The sequence below is a fragment of the Lycorma delicatula genome, chromosome 2 (genome assembly GCF_047948215.1).
Source record: "Lycorma delicatula isolate Av1 chromosome 2, ASM4794821v1, whole genome shotgun sequence".
NCBI classification, from domain to species: Eukaryota; Metazoa; Arthropoda; class Insecta; order Hemiptera; family Fulgoridae; genus Lycorma; species Lycorma delicatula.
The window spans coordinates 236,649,017-236,669,980 of record NC_134456.1 but is presented as its reverse complement, the minus strand read 5'-3'; the positions used below and the strand labels follow the sequence as shown (position 1 = coordinate 236,669,980).

At 34.4% G+C, this 20,964-nt stretch overlaps 1 protein-coding gene across 8 annotated transcripts in view; it reads right to left on the bottom strand.

Annotated features, from left to right (window-relative positions):
• LOC142319765 (pleckstrin homology domain-containing family G member 5-like) overlaps positions 1 to 20,964 on the bottom strand; it is a 1,099,338-nt gene that overhangs the window by 112,925 nt on the left and 965,449 nt on the right. For all 8 annotated transcript variants that reach the window (XM_075357406.1, XM_075357404.1, XM_075357407.1 and 5 more), the window contains one exon: positions 279 to 421. In XM_075357406.1, coding sequence (XP_075213521.1) covers positions 279 to 421 — 143 coding nt within the window. The remainder of the gene's footprint in view (positions 1 to 278; positions 422 to 20,964) is intronic.

The following is a 20,964-nucleotide window of genomic DNA, read 5'->3' as shown; positions in this document are numbered from 1 at the left end:
GCAATGACAACTGTCAACTGCAATTAGATATAATTAATTATCTTTTAACAGGAACATAACAAAAGTTAATAAGAAAAATTACAATATCTACAATGTGTCTAAGTAACAGCGGTGTAGCCAAAAAAGACAAATTAAAAATTCTAAAACTGAAAAGATAATTATCTAAGTTATTTATTTTTGTTGACCATGAAACACACCTACTGATTAACTTATTGTATCAGTTAAATATCAGTTATGCACTTATGTAATTAAACAACAGTTCAAAGAACTGTACTTACTTTTGATGACAATATGTTTCCCTCCAAGCCAAGAAGTCTCAGTTGTGAGTGGTGGTAGAGGTGGATTTTTGCAAGATTCAAGGTAGATATTTACATCAGTGAGATCAATCCCTCGACGACTGCAAACTGAACTAAGAGCTTCTCTGTAAAAAAAAATACAGTAAATTAGAAAAGTAAATTTAAAACTATGATCATTAAATTGTGTAGTTAGAAGATTATTATTTTTCATTTAGTAATCACAAATTAAATTTTGAATATTAACTATCTGAACACATGCACATATATAAAAATTACACACACATGCACTCTTCATTTACGAGTGTTTTTAGTGATTTGCATTAATTTTCGTTGATCATTATGGGAAAAGTTTAAAGAAAACAGGAAATTCAACTTTCTGAATAAATGGAGATTTAGTTCCAAAGATTATTTTCAAGTTTTTGCAATGGTCTTTTTTCATGTCTATTTTTCACCAAATATTTTCATCATAAACAAAAACTAACTCATAAAATAAAATAAAAACAAACGATGAAGAATCTTAAAGAAATACATTTTACAAATATTGAATCGTTTTAAAAGTAATTATATAAAATGAAGTAAATCACGCATACGTTTTAAGAGAAGGTATCTAATAAACACTCAATCCATTTTACATAAGAAAATACAAATACACAAACAATAATACGATACGATAAGATTGAATTCTTGTACTAGTTAGGTTAGTTTTAACATAACCTACGGGAAGAGATTACTATGATGTATTATATCATTTATTAAAAATTTCTTCGATTAATCGCAAAATGTAATTAAATAAAAAATAATAAAAAAATTGAAATTCTTTTTCAAAACACCATTTAAAAAATATTCGATAATAATCAAAAAGATTGCTATGTTTAGAATAGCATTTAATAAAATAATAACATTGTATAAGTAAATTTGATTCTTATACGATAGATAGTAGTAGTAAACGGTAAAATAAAAGCAGAGTGAACTATTATTTAACTGTAATAAAGAGTAAAATTATGTCAATTTCTTTTAGATTACTCTTATTATAAATTCTAATTTCCTGACATTCCAGATAAGCAACATTCGAAAAGTTTCATTAATTTTATTTAAGAACATAAACCTATATTTTATAGCCGTGAGGTTATTAAAAAATAAATAATCAAGTTAAAAAATGTAAATGAAATGCAACTAATAACATTCGTAGATATTAAATAACATTTCGTGTCAAAAACAACTCTCTTTTGGGACAAAAACTGCTTAACAAAAGTGTTTTGTTTCTTTTAGCTGAACGTAATTAATTACTTTCGTTGCAGAAAAACCACTATCGACACTTCTCACACGTTGTGTGTGTGCTTGTGTGTATGTGCGCAAGCGCACATGAACTGATTTGTTAAACCTCCGAGCACAAATTCTTGTACGAAATTGCTTTTTTTTATGTTTATCACTATTTGAGTTAACACCAACCCAAATAATCGGAAAACTTGTTTACATATATAACCATTCAAAAAAAACAGCATTCGATCAATCACAAAACTTAATAATATTGAACGTTACTAAAAAAAACCTTTTCTGATTGAAATAAGTAAAAATCTATAACATTATAGAACACTTTTAATATTTCAAAATTTCAAACCACACACAAAGCATTTCATTTATCTATTAGAGTTTAATTAAAATATCAAAGCATTTAATTGTAAGGATTTAGTTCTTTTTGTACGTTACAAACAAGAAGATTGCAAATGGAGGAAATCTGAAGTTACTGCTTTAGCCGTTTTGGATCTGATCCGTTAACTATCTACTAAGAAATAATATCTGAACGGTAATTCCCGGAAGAAAAACAGGAAAAAGAAAGGCCGAAAGCGTCCAGCATCTGTTCACGCTCACCTCCAAACCGTGGGCAGCAAAAATGGGCGTGATATGGAGATTCCTTCTCGTCACAATCAGGGCAGGGCATAAATCCGTATAATCTAGGCCAAATCTGTGAAGGTATGACCTGTAACGACCATGCTGGTGGACCAAACTGTATCCCAGCGAGCCATGTGTTCTCCTGTACCAACTTCTAATGTCGCCAATAAGGCGATGGGACCAGCGGCCCTTTGCCCTCTAGTCCCAGGACACCTCAAGTAGCTCCTTTTCAATCTGCGATGATAGGCGTTTTTTGTGTCCGTGCGGAAAAGATCGCTGTTCCCAGAACCTCCTCCTTCGCTGTGTGACTAGATCGATTCGCATTACCCCCGCCAGGACCTCGGCCACCTCCTTTGAGACTGTCCAGTACGCTGCTTTTCCATTATATAACATTAGAATAAATAACCAGTGCCATGAAAGTATAACAACTTTGTTGTTAGCTATTTTTTTAATAAAAATAAACACACACTTTTATGGACACATTCCATACACAAACACACACACCCACACACACCCAAAATTCTCTCTCTCTCTCTTTCTCTCTCTCTCACACCCCCTATTTATGGATAAAAATTGATAATATACTTTTATTTTCTTCTTAAATATGCTATTTAATAATTTTAGCATAAAATATTTCCTAAGTTTGTTTTATAATAAGTAAACGAAAACAAAACATATTTTATACCAAAAATTGATGATCAATTCCCAGATATGCCGTGTTAAAATTATTCCTTCTATATTTACCTTAAATGAACGTATGTTATCGGTGACGATAATAGTTTCAGACATTTTAAAGTTAAATGCCAAACTTGTATGTCAGTTGGAATAAGTTACTAAAATAAGGTTTGATGGTGATACCTATTACAGTATAGAATATCTATTTTGGTATTTTGGATAATTTAGTTACGTAATTTGAGTTACTAACAAACATTAAATGTTAATAAATATTTCTTTTTTTTCAACTTTTTTAAGGAAACAAGTATTTTTAAAAAAATTAAAAGGGAGCCTTCCATGCCACCCTTGGAAGGGTTTTTATCCATAAATATGGTGGAAGGGGGGCGAGAGAGAGAGAGAGAGAGAGAGAGAGAGATATAATGTATATGTATGTGTGCAAATGTTTCCATGCATATGGACACATGGAATGTGTTCATATAAGTGTGTGTGTGTGTATGTGTGTGCGCGCGCGCGTGTGTGTATTTCTTTTCTTATTATTTAAAAAAAAAAAAACAGCTGTCAACAAAGTTGTTATACTTTCCCGGCACTGATTATTTATTCTTATAAATTGGAAAAATAATGAGACATGAAAAAAAGGTTTAAAAATCGTAATTTTTTTCTGCACCCCCACTCAAAACATAAAGGTTATAGAAATTTCGTTTAGGTAAATACTATATTATAAATAGGTAATATATACATATTAATTTTAATGCCGTAACTTATATTTTATCATTTTATTACGTCAACCAAAAGACTGATAACTTGTTGAAGATTATATTTTTTACGTAAGATCTGTAAAATCATATATGAAATCAACTCTATTGATTTTTTTTTCATTTCTCGTCTATAATTCGCATTTTTTAATTCGGCCATTTAATGCACCGCAAATCACGAAATTTACATCCTGAGTGATTCCTAGATTAATATAAACTAGAGATTATCTTTTTCCATCACTTTCCAGTTCTTTCATGACAACGTTTTCTAAATCTTCTTCTGTTCGATGGTCATCAAAAATTCTTTTAGTAAAGATAACGAAAACCCGAATTTCCATCGAACGTTTTTTTCCATCATAATACAATCTGTTTTCGATTAACTGAAAAAATGTTAGGTTTTCGGGACAATTTTTGTTCTTTGGCACTATAACCCAAACTGAGTTCTGGTCTTCACCACCAATCCTCTTCGAAGTTTCTTATCCGTGACCGTCTCCATGTGTACTCCCACATACATCATTTCCAAGATCATCAAGAATATTATCCACCTATATCCTGTTTTATTCCTAATTTCCTCCTTTGTCCGTAATTCATACCCGTATTTCGATTTCGATTCTTTTTCACAATAATGTAGTCCATTCCAAAGCTTGTTTATTGGTTTCGTAAAGAGTTTTACTTGGTCGGGTTGTTGGCCTAACGCAAAACCCCAACTTGGAGGGTCGAGTTACTTTTTACACGAATTTTCTTACCCTATCCTTTGGAGAGCTCCTAAATATAAGGCAGAACCCTGATTTTGGTCCGCCCCGAGTAATTTACATCCCCGGTACCCACTATATCAAGTAAGATTCGATTTTCGGGTCACTATCTACTACTATTGTCTGACATCTATATAATTAGCATATTCTGGATATCTTGATTTGTAATTCCAAGCTGCTTTGTGATTAGCTATTACGTGGTTGCCATATTCTATTTTTTAAAACGGCTCTATATTTCAGATAATTTTTTTTACTAATCGATTGGCGAATTCTCGTTCGTTATCTTATGGTAAAATGAATGGTGCACCAAAAGAAAAAAAAAGTCAACAAGATATTTTTAATTATCACTTCGACTGTTTTTGATCGAGAGATTGAAGTCGAACAAATTTTCTTAAACGGTGTTGATAGAGCGTAATAGATTTATATGGTTTTACAAGTTTTGACTGCATATCGATAAAGTCCACTTGACAACAGTTATTAATTTTCAAAAACAACATTGTTAGTTTAAAAACTAGTCCTTTTACTTTCTCAACTAGATAGCGCTATAGAACTCTAGATCTAAATGGAAAATATTTTAATCGGCCACTTTGGGCGTATACAGTTTTCACGGGATCTTGACGTTTTTATATTAAGGAACCCAAAAAACGTGATGGAAATTTTCCGGACGTTAATGTTCGTATATACGTGTGTTCATTGTTGTCCTCTAAATCACCTTATATCTTCAGAACTACTGAACTGATTTTGATCAAACTTGGTCAGATTACCTCTAAATACAGGGCAATGATGCCATTAAATTTTCCATTGAAAAGGTCAAGGGGTGAAACTGTAGAGGAAGGTCATCTTCACTATCTCGAGATTTCGCCTAAGTCATATTTTTCTTAAGCACATTTGTTAACGATTAAAAATTAACAATATTTACAAAAAAAAATTGCAAAATCGCACCACCACCCCAAAAAATTCTCTGAACTACTGCTATATTATGACATCACAGGTGGGCGGTAGAATTAAAGAAATGAATAATATTTAAAGTGTAAAAAAGTAACTCGGTTTAGCTGGGTCTCAAACTCGGTCGACCGGTTGACTCGATACCTGGTGCGTTAAGCCTCGTGGCTACACCAGTCTGCCGACCGTGCAAGGGGGATTTATTCTATGCAAGTTGTGGAATACCATTAGTGCCGACCGTATCCGCTAGTACCGTCACACCCGCGCGAATTAAATACGGGATGCGCGTTAGAATCACTGAATTAAATAAAAGAAAAAATATTATATTTAAATAAAATAATATATTTTAAATTAAGTTGTATGTGTAAACCTTGAATCAGAAACAACCCACGTTTTGATACCTAAAGAACCCAAAAAACCTCGATGGAAATTTTCCGGATGTAATGTTCGTATATATTTGTCAGTGTGTTCAGTGTTTTTTTTTTTGTCTTCAGTCATTTGACTGGTTTGATGCAGCTCTCCAAGATTCCCTATCTAGTGCTAGTCGTTTCATTTCAGTATACCCTCTACATCCTACATCCCTAACAATTTGTTTTACATATTCCAAACGTGGCCTGCCTACACAATTTTTCCCTTCTACCTGTCCTTCCAAAATTAAAGCGACTATTCCAGGATGCCTTAGTATGTGGCCTATAAGTCTGTCTCTTCTTTTAACTATATTTTTCCAAATGCTTCTTTCTTCATCTATTTGCTGCAATACCTCCTCATTTGTCACTTTATCCACCCATCTGATTTTTAACATTCTCCTATAGCACCACATTTAAAAAGCTTCTAACCTTTTCTTCTCAGATACTCCGATTGTCCAAGTTTCACTTCCATATAAAGCGACACTCCAAACATACACTTTCAAAAATCTTTTCCTGACATTTAAATTAATTTTTGATGTAAACAACTTATATTTCTTACTGAAGGCTCGTTTAGCTTGTGCTATTCGGCATTTTATATCGCTCCTGCTTCGTCCATCTTTAGTAATTCTACTTCCCAAATAACAAAATTCTTCTACCTCCATAATCTTTTCTCCTCCTATTTTCACATTCAGTGGTCCATCTTTGTTATTTCTACTACATTTCATTACTTTTGTTTTGTTCTTGTTTATTTTCATGCGATAGTTCTTGCGTAGGACTTCATCTATGCCGTTCATTGTTTCTTCTAAATCCTTTTTATTCTCGGCTAGAATTACTATATCATCAGCAAATCGTAGCATCTTTATCTTTTCACCTTGTACTGTTACTCCGAATCTAAATTGTTCTTTAACATCATTAACTGCTAGTTCCATGTAAAGATTAAAAAGTAACGGAGATAGAGAACATCCTTGTCGGACTCCCTTTCTTATTATGGCTTCTTTCTTATGTTCTTCAATTGCTGCTGTTGCTGTTTGGTTCCTGTACATGTTAGCAATTGTTCTTCTATCTCTGTATTTGAACCCTAATTTTTTTAAAATGCTGAACATCTTATTCCAGTCTACGTTATCGAATGCCTTTTCTAGGTCTATAAACGCCAAGTATGTTGGTTTGTTTTTCTTTAATCTTCCTTCTACTATTAATCTGAGGCCTAAAATTGCTTCCCTTGTCCCTATACTTTTCCTGAAACCAAATTGGTCTACTCCTAACACTTCCTCCACTCTCCTCTCAATTCTTCTGTATAGAATTCTAGTTAAGATTTTTGATGCATGACTAGTTAAACTAATTGTTCTGTATTCTTCACATTTATCTGCCCGTGTTCAGTGTAGGCTTCTCTAAATCACCTTACAATTTTTAGAACTATCGGACCGATTTTGACCAATTTTTTTCAGTTTATTTCTATAAATGGTCATTAAATGATGCCATTAAATTTTCAACGTAAAAGATCAAGGGGGTGAGGATGTAGAACAAGTTCACCTTCAGTATCTTGAGATTTTGTCTCAAAATTTCTTTAGACATATTTTTTACAATTAAAAAACAACAATATTTGCAAAAAACGTGCTTTGCAAGATCACACCCCCTATCCCAAGAAATGCTTTACACTACTGCTACGTTACAACGTCACAGGTGAGCGGTAGAATTAAATAAATTAATAATATTTAAAGTGTAAAATCGTAACTTGGTCTGGCTGGATCTGGAACTCGGTCACCCGGTTGACTCTATACCTGGTGCGTTATGCGTCGCGGCTACACCAGTCTGCCAACCGTACAAATTAAATTTGTTCTATGTAAGTTGTGAAATTACATTAGTTTAGTTAAAGCCGACAGACGCCGCTAGTACCTCCACACTTGCGCGAATGAATACGGTATGCGAACACGCTTTAGTTAGAATCATTGAATTAAATAAACGAAAAAGTATTATATTTAAATATAATTATACATATATAAAGTTATGCACAACAGTTGAAAGTCCTACAACTGTGTTGTCAGCTTTTTTTTTTTTTTTTTTTTTTTTTTTTTTTTTTAGAATAACGAATTATTTTTTTCATTTAGTATACATGCAAATAAAGAATATCTATGACAAAATGGTAACGTCTCGTTTTTTATTCGGAAAGCCCGGATAAGTCGAATCCCAGTCAAATTTGTATTATTTTACACGATAAAAAATTAATCTACAGCATCAGGTGTAATTGAGTGGTTAATATATGGATTCTTAAATAGGAAATAAATCATATTAATTATTATTTACGATAATTCATATTTATATCCACATTAGGATTAAACAATAAATATTTCTACATAAAAAATAGATCGAATAAATAATAATAATAACAGTAGTAAATATAATATATAATACGTATTATTAATAAAAAAAAATTAACATAGGGATTTATACATGTAAGTTACAGTGGGGGGTATTATTATTCAGCCTATTTTATAAGCTAAACACACGTGCACATGGGTCATGGAAATATATTTTACGTATTCTTATGAAAAATGTCAAACGAATATTACTTCCTGTTCATGCAAAAATATATCGTTTAATATACTTCATAAAAAATATTACTAAAAGAATTGTACTGAATTTATATTCAAAAATTTAAATTTTGTTTAGTATATGTATTTAATTGTTAATTTTTATGTAATTCCTACGATATAACAGTAATTTTATTACATAAGGTAGCAGAATATTTTCTTCTTTAAAACTAAATTAGATGTAAGGCTAAATATTAAATCGTTTCTTTCAACAAAAGTTTATATTTGCAAGTAAAATTAAGGATACAGATATGTAGTATGCACATAAGAACATTTTTATATACAACAGAAAACGAGTGAAAACTTGCATGTAAGTTTTGTGTCTTTTCCCTTTGCATTACAAACATCAGCATTGGATCAAATTTATGGAACTGAAACGTAATAAATTCAACATTTAATGTGAAATAAATTTTTTACATCGCAGTATTTCTCATATCCTATCAGTAATAAAATGCGCACACAAACATTACGAGCAAACTACGAGTATATTGAATAATTCATCTTCAGGAAAAAAGCTCTTTTAACTGCGTTTTCTTCCAAATACAATTGATAGTCCGGATAAATGTAATTTATTTGCAAAAATTACAATAAAATACAATTTACTTATAACCCGGATAAAATTTACAGAACAAAAAAAATATTAATTTTCCCAAAATTCTTTCTTTTTAATAAAAAAATTTATCCACAAAACATTTATCGTGAATTTTCTGCCGTAATTTACTGACTTATTCTTATCATCAAATAATAAAAACAAGTGATACAAACATAGATTTAGGAATGCTTTTTTTCAATATAAATGTAATGAAAGAATTTGCTCTAGATTTTTGTTCTAAAGTTCAAATAATATGATATTCAAATTCTAAAGAAATAAATTACAAGAGTTATTTTTTTTCAAGGTCCGATCGGTCACGAAATTAAAACCACAGTGAAAATAAAAAATCTTTTATTTATAACAAGTACCTACACAGTTACGTTATTTCTCTACATAGTCGCCGCCACTCTGTTTTAGACATTTGTCGTAGCGTGGTACCAACTTTACAATACAACGTGATAGAACAGAGCCGCCTGTGTTTTCAGCCATTTTTCTACGCTGGTCTGCAGCTTGATGTCTGTGCCAAAATATTGTCCTCTTAACCAGCATTCGAGTGAGCAAAGAGGTGAAAATCGGATGGAGCCAAGTCCGGGCTGTATGGTGGGTGATCAAACACTTCCCAATGAAAACGCTGCAGGAGCTTCTTTGTTACAGCTGCAGTGTGCGGCCGAGCATTGTCATGGAGAAAGACAATGCCTGATGACGACATTCCTCTCCGCTTATTCTGAATTTCCCTTCGTAGACGTTGAAGAGTCACGCAGATGAGGCTGCAGTGATGGTCGTGCCACGTTCCATGAATTCCACCAAGAGAACTCCATTCCGGTCTTAGAACACAGTAGCCATACATACACTTTCTGTTGGAGAAGGTTCGCTTGAACTTCTTTGGTTTACCGGGAGAATGAGAATGTATCCGCTGTTTGGATTGTTCTTTTGTTTCTTCAGTTTCGAAATGGACCCGTGTCTCGTCCCCTGTGACAATTTTGTTCAAAAAATCTTCTCCTTCATTGCGGTAGCGCTGGAGAAACGTTAGGAAGGCGTCCATTCTCATTGTTTTATGATGGTCGGACAGCATCTTGGAAACCCATCTCGCACACAGTTTGCGGTACTGAAGTCTCTCACTCACAACGGTGTAGAGAGCTGACCTTGAAATTTCAGGAAACGAATCACTCAATACAGAAATTGTGAACTGACGATTTTCTCGAATTTCCTCATCCACTCGCTCAACGAGATCATCGGTTGACACTCGCTTCCTTCCCTGACCGCCTGCATCATCAACATCTGTACGTCCTACTTTAAAGTTCGTGCACCATTGTCGCACTTTGCTGTCACTCATTGAAGTTTCACCGTACACATTACTTATTCGTCTATGAATTTCAGCTGCATTGCACCCCTCAGCCTGAAGAAATCGAATTACCGCACGCACTTCACACTTGGCGGGAGATGCTATTGTTGTAGACATGTTTACGTGCTACCTTTTTTTTTTTTTTTCTCTCTACTCCCCTGAGCCGGACCGACTTGATGGTATTACGCCACCCAGGGGAGTGTCCGTTACTCTAATAGGCCCTCCCCGCCAACCGGCTATATACCGGCATGGCAGGTCAGGCCCACTTACTACCGGTGGCTCTTTTGAGATTTTTTATTCTCTATTATGTCCTCTATGGAACCACATCATACCTACAAGTCGTGATGTGACCCCCGGATCTTTCATAATACTCTCTTGACCCTACAGCACACCCCAAGGAGTCCTCAGGGGATCATTGAAACCAGCACACCTAAGCATGCTGGCTCTCACCACTGCGGCTGTCCACCCGACCTAACATACTGGAAACCCATACTTCGTTCATCTTCATTCTTCTGTTTTAGTATTGTCTTTATATAATCAGCGACCTTCCTCCAGTTCTCCTTACTGCTGAGCATGAAATTCATGGTCTCCTTCGGCGTTTTTCCATGAATACCCGCGTCGTGTCTTAGTCTTATCCATTTATTACATACTAAAAACGTATGCTCAGAATCATCGTCCTGTTCGCAGTACATGCACGTGGGTTCATTCCTTCTTCCCACCTTATGGAGATAACCATTGAAACACCCATGTCCCGTCAGGAACTGGGTGATCCAATAGTCAGTTTCTCCATGCCGCCTGTTTATCCATCCTGTTAATTCTGGAATTAAGATTCTTGCCCATCCAGCCACTCCAGCCTCCGCCCATCTCTCCTGCCAGATTCTATGTATGTTTTCCCTGACTTCATTTTCTGCTCTCCCTAAAAACCTGTCGGTTCTATATCTGGCGATAAGGTCAATCGGTAACATTCCCGAGAGCACACAGAGGGCCTCGTAAGAAACAGTTCTATAGGCAGATACTACTCCCAGTAGTTCATGCCGGCACGGCATACATCATTGTTGACACTACGGTTGTCGCTAAAACTCTTTTTTTTGATGCCCCAGGAGCGCTCTGCTTTGACAAAATTATATTTAGGCATTTAGTCAGTTTCTCCGCACTCTGACAGACACTTAGTACCTGCTCAGTAAATCTGCAGTTTTTCTGTAAGATGACTCCAAGATATTTTAACACTGTTACTTCCTCAATATTATAGTCTCCAATTCGTATATCTACTGGCTGCAATACACGTTTTCCAGTGAATTTAATGTATTTACATTTTTCAATCGAAACCTGCAATCCCCTATCAATGAGCCATCTACCGACTGTCTCTAATGCAGCGTTTGCCTTGTTTTTAACTTCATTGATACGTGCTACCTGCGTGTTCAGAACTAAACGAAGTGACGCGGCGTGATTGAAGGCCATACTCGAGACTCTGCGCAACACATATGCGCAAAAGTTCATCCGATTTCTGCGCGGGTTTTTATTTCGCGACCGATCGGACCTTGAAAATAATAACCCTCGTATTAAGGAAAGTTAGTTGTTTTCTATGTAATCTATGAAAAACTGAAAAGAAAAAACACAACTAAAAAACTAGGTTGCAGAACTATACCGCTTCTATTAGTTTTTTTTTTTTTTTTTGTCTTCAGTCATTTGACTGGTTTGATGCAACTCTCCAAGATTCCCTATCTAGTGCTAGTCGTTTCATTTCTGTATACATTCTACATCCTACATCCCCAACAATTTGTTTTACATACTCCAAACGTGGCCTGCCTACACAATTTTTCCCTTCTACCTGTCCTTCCAATATTAAAGCGACTATTCCAGGATGCCTTAGTATGTGGCCTATAAGTCTGTCTCTTCTTTTAACTATATTTTTCCAAATGCTTCTTTCTTCATCTATTTGCCGCAATACCTCTTCATTTGTCACTTTATCCACCCGTCTGATTTTTAACATTCTCCTATAGCACCACATTTCAAAAGCTTCTAATCTTTTCTTCTCAGATACTCCGATCGTCCAAGTTTCACTTCCATATAAAGCGACACTCCAAACATACACTTTCAAAAATCTTTTCCTGACATTTAAATTAATTTTTGATGTAAACAAATTATATTTCTTAGTGAAGGCTCGTTTAGCTTGTGCTATTCGGCATTTTATATCGCTCCTGCTTCGTCCATCTTTAGTAATTTTACTTCCCAAATAACAAAATTCTTCTACCTCCATAATCTTTTCTCCTCCTATTTTCACATTCAGCGGTTATTTCTTCTACATTTCATTACTTTTGATTTGTTCTTGTTTATTTTCATGCGATAGTTCTTGCGTAGGACTTCATCTATGCCGTTCATTGTTTCTTCTAAATCCTTTTTATTCTCGGCTAGAATTACTATATCATCAGCAAATCGTAGCATCTTTATCTTTTCACCTTGTACTGTTACTCCGAATCTAAATTGTTCTTTAACATCATTAACTGCTAGTTCCATGTAAAGATTAAAAAGTAACGGAGATAGAGAACATCCTTGTCGGACTCCCTTTCTTATTATGGCTTCTTTCTTATGTTCTTCAATTGCTACTGTTGCTGTTTGGTTCCTGTACATGTTAGCAATTGTTCTTCTATCTCTGTATTTGAACCCTAATTTTTTTAAAATGCTGAACATTTTATTCCAGTCTACGTTATCGAAAGCGTTTTCTAGGTCTATAAACGCCAAGTATATCGGTTTGTTTTTCTTTAATCTTCCTTCTACTATTAATCTGAGGCCTAAAATTGCTTCCCTTGTCGCTATACTTTTCCTGATACCAAATTGGTCTTCTCCTAACACTTCTTCCACTCTCCTCTCAATTCTTTTGTATAAAATTCTAGTTAAGATTTTTGATGCATGACTAGTTAAACTAATTGTTCTGTATTCTTCACATTTATCTGCCCCTGCTTTCTTTGGTATCATAACTATAACACTTTTTTTGAAGTCTGATGGAAATTCCCCATTTTCATAAATATTACACACCAGTTTGTATAATCTATCAATCGCTTCCTGACCTGCACTGCGCAGTAATTCTACAGGTATTCCGTCTATTCCAGGAGCCTTTCTGCCATTTAAATCTTTTAATGCTCTCTTAAATTCAGATCTCAGTATTGTTTCTCCCATTTCATCCTCCTCAACTTCCTCTTCTTCCTTTTTATTCCTTTTTATTAGTTTTGTAAAATCAAAAATAAAATATTGAAGACGAAAACAAAGATATTCTTTTTAAATCTGGCATAAATTTATTTTGTTAAACAGCCATTAACTAAATAAAGCCAATAAGGAAGTCATGTGTGTCCACAGATGACATCCTTTTTTTCTTCACCCTATCCCCCGGGTCGGATCTACAACAAAGCAAAGCACAGCCCGGGGGTTGTTTACTCAAACGGGCCTCCCCGTCCCCCAATCGTAAGTCTAATCCGACAGGTCAGCCCGTCGGTTAAATCTTTTCATTGCCTGCCTCTAACACCTACGGCGGGGTATCCAAGCCCGACTATGTCGTTCCTGGACCCCACCCCCAGAAGCCGGGACTCGGTTTTGACGCCAATACCTCTAGTGAGAGCACTTTGTGCAGGGCACTCTACCGGCTCTCGCTATTTTTCGCGAAGGGATGAGAGAATCCCAGTGCCTCATTGCTGCCACAGATGAATGACTTCCTTATACGCCTATTAAATTACATATACGCATTTTTTTTTAAATGAAAAGTACGTAAAATTTTATTTCATTAATAACTTTCTGATAATTTTTCATATGTATTTTTTGTATTGTTATTATTTATAGTAAAAATTTTTTTACAGAGGTTAATATTATATAAATCAATATATTTAAATAATAAAAAAAAAGTTAAAAAAAGGAGATGAAGTCTTATTCGAACCGATGTGCCTTCCCCTTGTAAGATCCAAATATTCCTGAGATTTATGGTTAATTGAATTCCAACCACCAAAGTACACCGAGACACAATGAGATTATTCCAACTGGTATGTACAGCAGCTACCTTTGAACGCAGTGTTGCCCCGTGTCAAAATGTATAACATAAAATTTATCCCTGCAATAGTAATACATCTTCATTTGAAAGGATCACAATTTTTAAAATATTTTTACTTCCTTGTACGGAGTAAAGTATTGTGATCGCGAAAAATTTCGGTTTTCAGATTTCAACGGAAATATCCACTCTGACCATCCCTGGATCCATTTTGACTAGTTTCAGCATGACGTCTGTACGTACGTATATATCTCGCATAACTGAAAAACAATTAGCCGTAGAATGTTGAAATTTTGGATTTAGGACTGTTGTAACATGCAGTTGTGCACCTCCCCTTTTGATTGCAGTCGACTGGATCAAAAGTGTCCAAAAAAGCACAAAATTCAAAACATTTAGATTTTGGACTTTTTCTTAACTGTAGTAATAAGCCTTCATTGAGAGCTTTTCAACAATATATCATAAGTAGTACTTATTTGAATTGGTTCCAGAGTTGTAGCCAAATAAAATTTTAATTAATGAAATATTTGGATCTTACAAGGGGAAGCACATGTTCGAATCAGACTTCATCTCCTTTTTTTTTACCTTTTTTTTAAATTTAAATATATTGATTTATTAATAATTATAACCTCTGATTGTAAATAAGTTTTTACAACAAATAATAAAGCTATTAAAAAAAAAAAAAAATAGAGGTTATAGAGTGAAATAAAATTTTTGTACTTTAACAAAATGTGTATATGCAATTTAGTAGTCGGAGGAGGAAATCATCTGGCATCCACATCAGATTTTTTTAATAATTTATAAAGAGAAAAATATTATATCAATGACATATATTATGGAAATATTTATTAATTTATGTAAATCTAACTTCAACATATCTAAATTTTAAAAAATCAAGATTTTGATTAATACCAACGGAAAGGTACGGTAAAATAGATATTTGTCCTCGAACGATTTAACAGAAATTATGATATGTTTATTTTATAGAACAATAAACATTAAAATATTCGTAATATTAAAAATACATAATTAATGTACAATAGTTTGGGAGTATTTAAAAAGAAAACATAAAAATATTTACCATTATGTTCACGTAAAGCTATGCAGTAATAATAACGATTAGTAAACGAGGTTCCACAGATGTCGGAAGGGGCTTAAGTTGTTTAGAATGTGATGCAACTTGACAGAAAGCTGACAAGGAAACATAAGCGCAATAAAATTAATGAATCTTCACAATTTCAAGTATATCTTACAGTACTACACAAAACAGAGTAGTGTTTAAAAGATTGAGCTTATTTGAAATAAATGAACCCCTTTAATCATTACATCTCCAAGTACATAATTCTTAAATAATATTACATTTGAGGCATTAAAAAAAGATTATATTTTTAAAGGTAAATTCATGAAGCATTTGTTGAAAAGAAAATATTTTAAACAGGGGGTGCTAATTTAAATGGCTGATTATACATAAAACAATAGAAACTATTTTTATTAAATTATTTACTCATAAAAACTAAACGACACAGTACCATCTTTAAAATCATTCTTGGTTTTTTTTTTGAACTCTAATCCCCTGGGCCGGTCCGACTGGTTGGTATTGCGCCACCCAGGGGGAGTGCCGCCTGTTCTACTCTAATGGGCCTTCCCACCTACCGGCTATAAGTCCGGCATGGCAGGTCGGCCCACCGGTCAGTTCTTTTGTCCCATCCGTATATCGCCACGTCAATACCATGTATTGTCGTGACGTGGCGATTGGGACTTTTCAGATCTTGATATTAACCTAACGAAAAACCCTTAGGACCGACACACCTCGGCGTGTCAGCCCTCACCACAGAGGCTGTCCACCCTGCCCTATGCTAAAGTTTAAAATCCTAGTCTCCTCTCATCGTTGCTTTTCTGCATAAGTATTCTTTTGATGACCGACTCAACTTTTTTCCAAGTTTCTTCACTGTTTAACATGCTATTGATTAGTCTGCCAGTTCCATCAGATGACAGGTCAATACCGTCTGTCTCTTCCCTCCATTTATGATATACAGTGAAAGCATGTTCGACATCATCATCATTACAGTCACAGTACATACAGGCTGCAGTTTCCCTTCTACCGACTCTATGCGGATAGTAATTAAAAAACCCTTCTTGGTTAGGTTAATTAATCATAAACGAATTGAATCAATACAAAAAATTGTACGGTACAAAAAGTTATCGACTCAAACATGGAATTAGTCAGTGGCGGCTCGCGAATAGGCACTGTGGACTTCAGCACCCCCCTGATTTCCACCTGATATTATCGATAACATTTAATATAATGAGTCCTTTTTTCTTTAATTCTTTCTTTATACTTTTACAATATATAATCCTTAAGCCTAATGTCAATAGCTATCCCTCAATTTATTAAAAAGGTAAAAAAAATCTTTGTACGGAACTGTGTGCTTCACAGTTCCAGCAGCGTGGAGTTTGGCTGTTGTGCGCATGCGAGCATAGAAATCTGCACGCTAGGCTGTGAGGGAGAGAGGTGGCGTGCTGGTGGAAGGTGGTTTTTTTTTACTCCGCGTGTGTATGGAATGTTCCTTGTTCGTTCCCTTTTCTAGTTTAGTCGGTGGAAGGAATACGAAAGTGGTTCGTTGTTTCTTCAGTAGTTATCAGAAGATGGCGGAAAGCAAGGGCTCTTTGATTGCCAAATGTGTCTAAAAACACGCTGGAGGGGCGAAAGAGAAGATTATTAATAAAAATTAATTATGTATTTATTTTTGTGTAAATAGAAATTTAAATTAAGCACTGTTGGACTATAGTGTTTTTAAGAGGACATTTTATTAATTTACTATCTAATAATATTAAAAAATATTATCTGCATTGTCATTTTATTATTTATTCTGTTAAACCGAATACGGGTTTTAAGTACGACGTGCTTAAAAACCTTGTACTACATTCTTGAATGTGATAAAGTGTAGAATTAGATTATTATCCTGCTTACAGCTATTCAATTTGTTTCATTTTTTTTTCGGTTCCTTTATTTTACAAGAAACTTTAACCATGGCCTCTAAAAGGCCGAGAAAAACATTTTCTGGAGCAGAGCCCAGAAATTTTTTTTAGCTACGAATTAGCCACTGGAATTAGTTTGGGTACTTATGCAATATGAACTTTTTCACAAATTTTTAAAATGTGAATAATTAGTCATTATAAAATGTCGATGAAAAATTAAATATTTCCTCCTTTATTTCCAACTAAATTCTTGGTTAATTCAAACATATTAAGCAACTAACCAAGTTTTAATACAGGTTAGTCAAGTTCAATGTGTGCAATCTTTGTAGCTAGCAGACGTGTAGACGATAATCTAACTCTTGACATGTGTTTACGAGCATCTGCAGCATTAATAGACGAACAGCTTCAACAATTATTCATTAAATCGTCCAAATTTTGAACTTTTTTTTTGGTGCACGCAATATCTAATAAATCCCCAAACAAAAATTCTAAAGGAGTGATATCTAGAGATCTAAATTACCATGCGGTTGTACTTCCTTGTCCGATCCAACATCCGAGGAAAGTGTTGTTCAAGAACATAATAGCATCTCGATGAATGTGTGATGGAGCAGCATCTTTTTTGAAAATAAAGCCTGTAGAAATCTGAGGAAAAGTAAATTTCCTTCTAACTTTTCACATCTCAAAAATTTGTGAAAAAGTTCATATTGCATAAGTACCCAAACTAGAGAAGCTTGAGGAAGAGGAGGTAAAGAAGATTTTTGAGGAGGACATCGCAAGAGGTCTGAGTAAAAAATATAAGGTAGAAAATGTAGAAGAAGAATGGGAGAATGTTAAAAAGGAAATTCTTAAATCAGCAGAAGCAAACTTAGGCGGAATAAAGAGAACCGGTAGAAAACCTTGGGTTTCAGACGATATATTGCAGCTGATGGATGAACGTAGAAAATATAAGAATGCTAGTGATGAAGAAAGTAAAAGGAACTATCGGCAATTAAGAAATGCTATAAACAGGAAGTGCAAACTGGCGAAAGAAGAGTGGATTAAAGAAAAGTGTTCAGAAGTGGAAAGAGAAATGAACATTGGTAAAATAGACGGAGCATACAGGAAAGTTAAGGAAAATTTTGGGGTACATAAATTAAAATGTAATAATGTGTTAAACAAAGATGGTACACCAATATATAATACGAAAGGTAAAGTCGATAGATGGGTGGAATATATTGAAGAGTTATACGGAGGAAATGAATTAGAAAATGGTGTTATAGAGGAAGAAGAGGAAGTTGATGAGGATGAAATGGGAGAAACAATACTGAGATCTGAATTTAAGAGAGCATTAAAAGATTTAAATGGCAGAAAGGCTCCTGGAATAGACGGAATACCTGTAGAATTACTGCGCAGTGCCGGTGAGGAAGCGATTGACAGATTATACAAACTGGTGTGTAATATTTATGAAAAAGGGGAATTTTCGTCAGACTTCAAAAAAAGTGTTATAGTTATGATACCAAAGAAAGCAGGGGCAGATAAATGTGAAGAATATAGAACAATTAGTTTAACTAGTCATGCATCAAAAATCTTAACTAGAATTTTATACAGAAGAATTGAGAGGAGAGTGGAAGAAGTGTTAGGAGAAGACCAATTTGGTTTCAGGAAAAGTATAGGGACAAGGGAAGCAATTTTAGGCCTCAGATTAATAGTAGAAGGAAGATTAAAGAAAAACAAACCGACATACTTGGCGTTTATAGACCTAGAAAAGGCTTTCGATAACGTAGATTGGAATAAAATGTTCAGCATTTTAAAAAAATTAGGGTTCAAATACAGAGATAGAAGAACAATTGCTAACATGTACAGGAACCAAACAGCAACAATAACAATTGAAGAACATAAGAAAGAAGCCCTAATAAGAAAGGGAGTCCGACAAGGATGTTCCCTATCTCCGTTACTTTTTAATCTTTACATGGAACTAGCAGTTAATGATAAAGAACAATTTAGATTCGGAGTAACAGTACAAGGTGAAAAGATAAAGATGCTACGATTTGCCGATGATATAGTAATTCTAGCCGAGAGTAAAAAGGATTTAGAAGAAACAATGAACGGCATAGATGAAGTCCTACGCAAGAACTATCGCATGAAAATAAACAAGAACAAAACAAAAGTAATGAAATGTAGTAGAAATAAGCAAGATGGACCGCTGGATGTGAAAATAGGAGGAGAAAAGATTATGGAGGTAGAAGAATTTTGTTATTTGGGAAGTAGAATTACTAAAGATGGACGAAGCAGGAGCGATATAAAATGCCGAATAGCACAAGCGAAACAAGCCTTCAGTAAGAAATATAATTTGTTTACATCAAAAATTAATTTAAATGTCAGGAAAAGATTTTTGAAAGTGTATGTTTGGAGTGTCGCTTTATATGGAAGTGAAACTTGGACCATCGGGGTATCTGAGAAAATATTAGAAGCTTTTGAAATGCGGTGCTATAGGAGAATGTTAAAAATCAGATGGATGGATAAAGTGACAAATGAAGAGATATTGCGGCAAATAGATGAAGAAAGAAGCATTTGGAAAAATATAGTTAAAAGAAGAGACAGACTTATAGGCCACATACTAAGGCATCCTGGAATAGTCGCTTTAATATTGGAAGGACAGGTAGAAGGAAAAAATTGTGTAGGCAGGCCACGTTTGGAATATGTAAAACAAATTGTTGGGGATGTAGGATGTAGAGGGTATACTGAAATGAAACGACTAGCACTAGATAGGGAATCTTGGAGAGCTGCATCAAACCAGTCAAATGACTGAAGACAAAAAAAAAAAAAACCCAAACTAATTCCAGTGGCGGCTCGTAGCTAAAATTTATAGGGGTGCTGCTCCAGAAAATGTTTTTCTGGGCCTTTTAAAGACCGGGGATAAAGTTTTCTGTAAAATAAAAGAACCGAAAAAATCGATCAAACAGAATAACTGGAAGCAGATAATAATCTAATTCTACACTTTATCACATTCAATAATATGGTACACGGTTTTTTACGCACATTTAGCTTAAAAATCGATTTCGATTTAACCGAATAAATAATAAAATGTCAATACAGATAATATTTTTTAGTATTATTAAATAATAATAAAATGTCTGCTTAAAAACACTATAGTCCAACGGTGCTTAATTTAAATTTCTATTTACACAAAAATAAATACATAATTAATATTTACTAATTACATTCTCTTTCGCCCCTCCAGCGTGTTTTTAGACAGATTTGGCAATCAAAGAGCCCTTGCTTTCCGTCATCTTCTGATCGCTACTGAAAAAAATCTAAACTGCTTTTATATTCCTTCCACCGACTAAACTAGAAAAGGGAACGAACAAGGAACATCCCATACACCCGCGGAGTAAAAAAAAAACTACCTTCCACCAGCACGCCATCTCTCTCCCTCACAGCCTCGCGTGCAGATTCCTATGTTCGTATGCGCACAACAGCCAAACACCACGCCGCTGGAACTGTGAAGTACACAGTTCTGTACAAGGATTTTTGTATCTTTTTCAGAAACTGGGGGGGATGGCTATTTACATTAAGCTTAATAAAAATAAAGCCTGCAGAAATCTGAGGAAAGTAAATTTCTCAATCATGTCGAGATACGTCTACCTATAAGTGGGCTACATGAAAAAAAAAAAAACGGACCGTTAACGCCATTTTTGAGCTGTCCTAACCAGACATTGACTTTCGGTATGTTCCTTTTATTT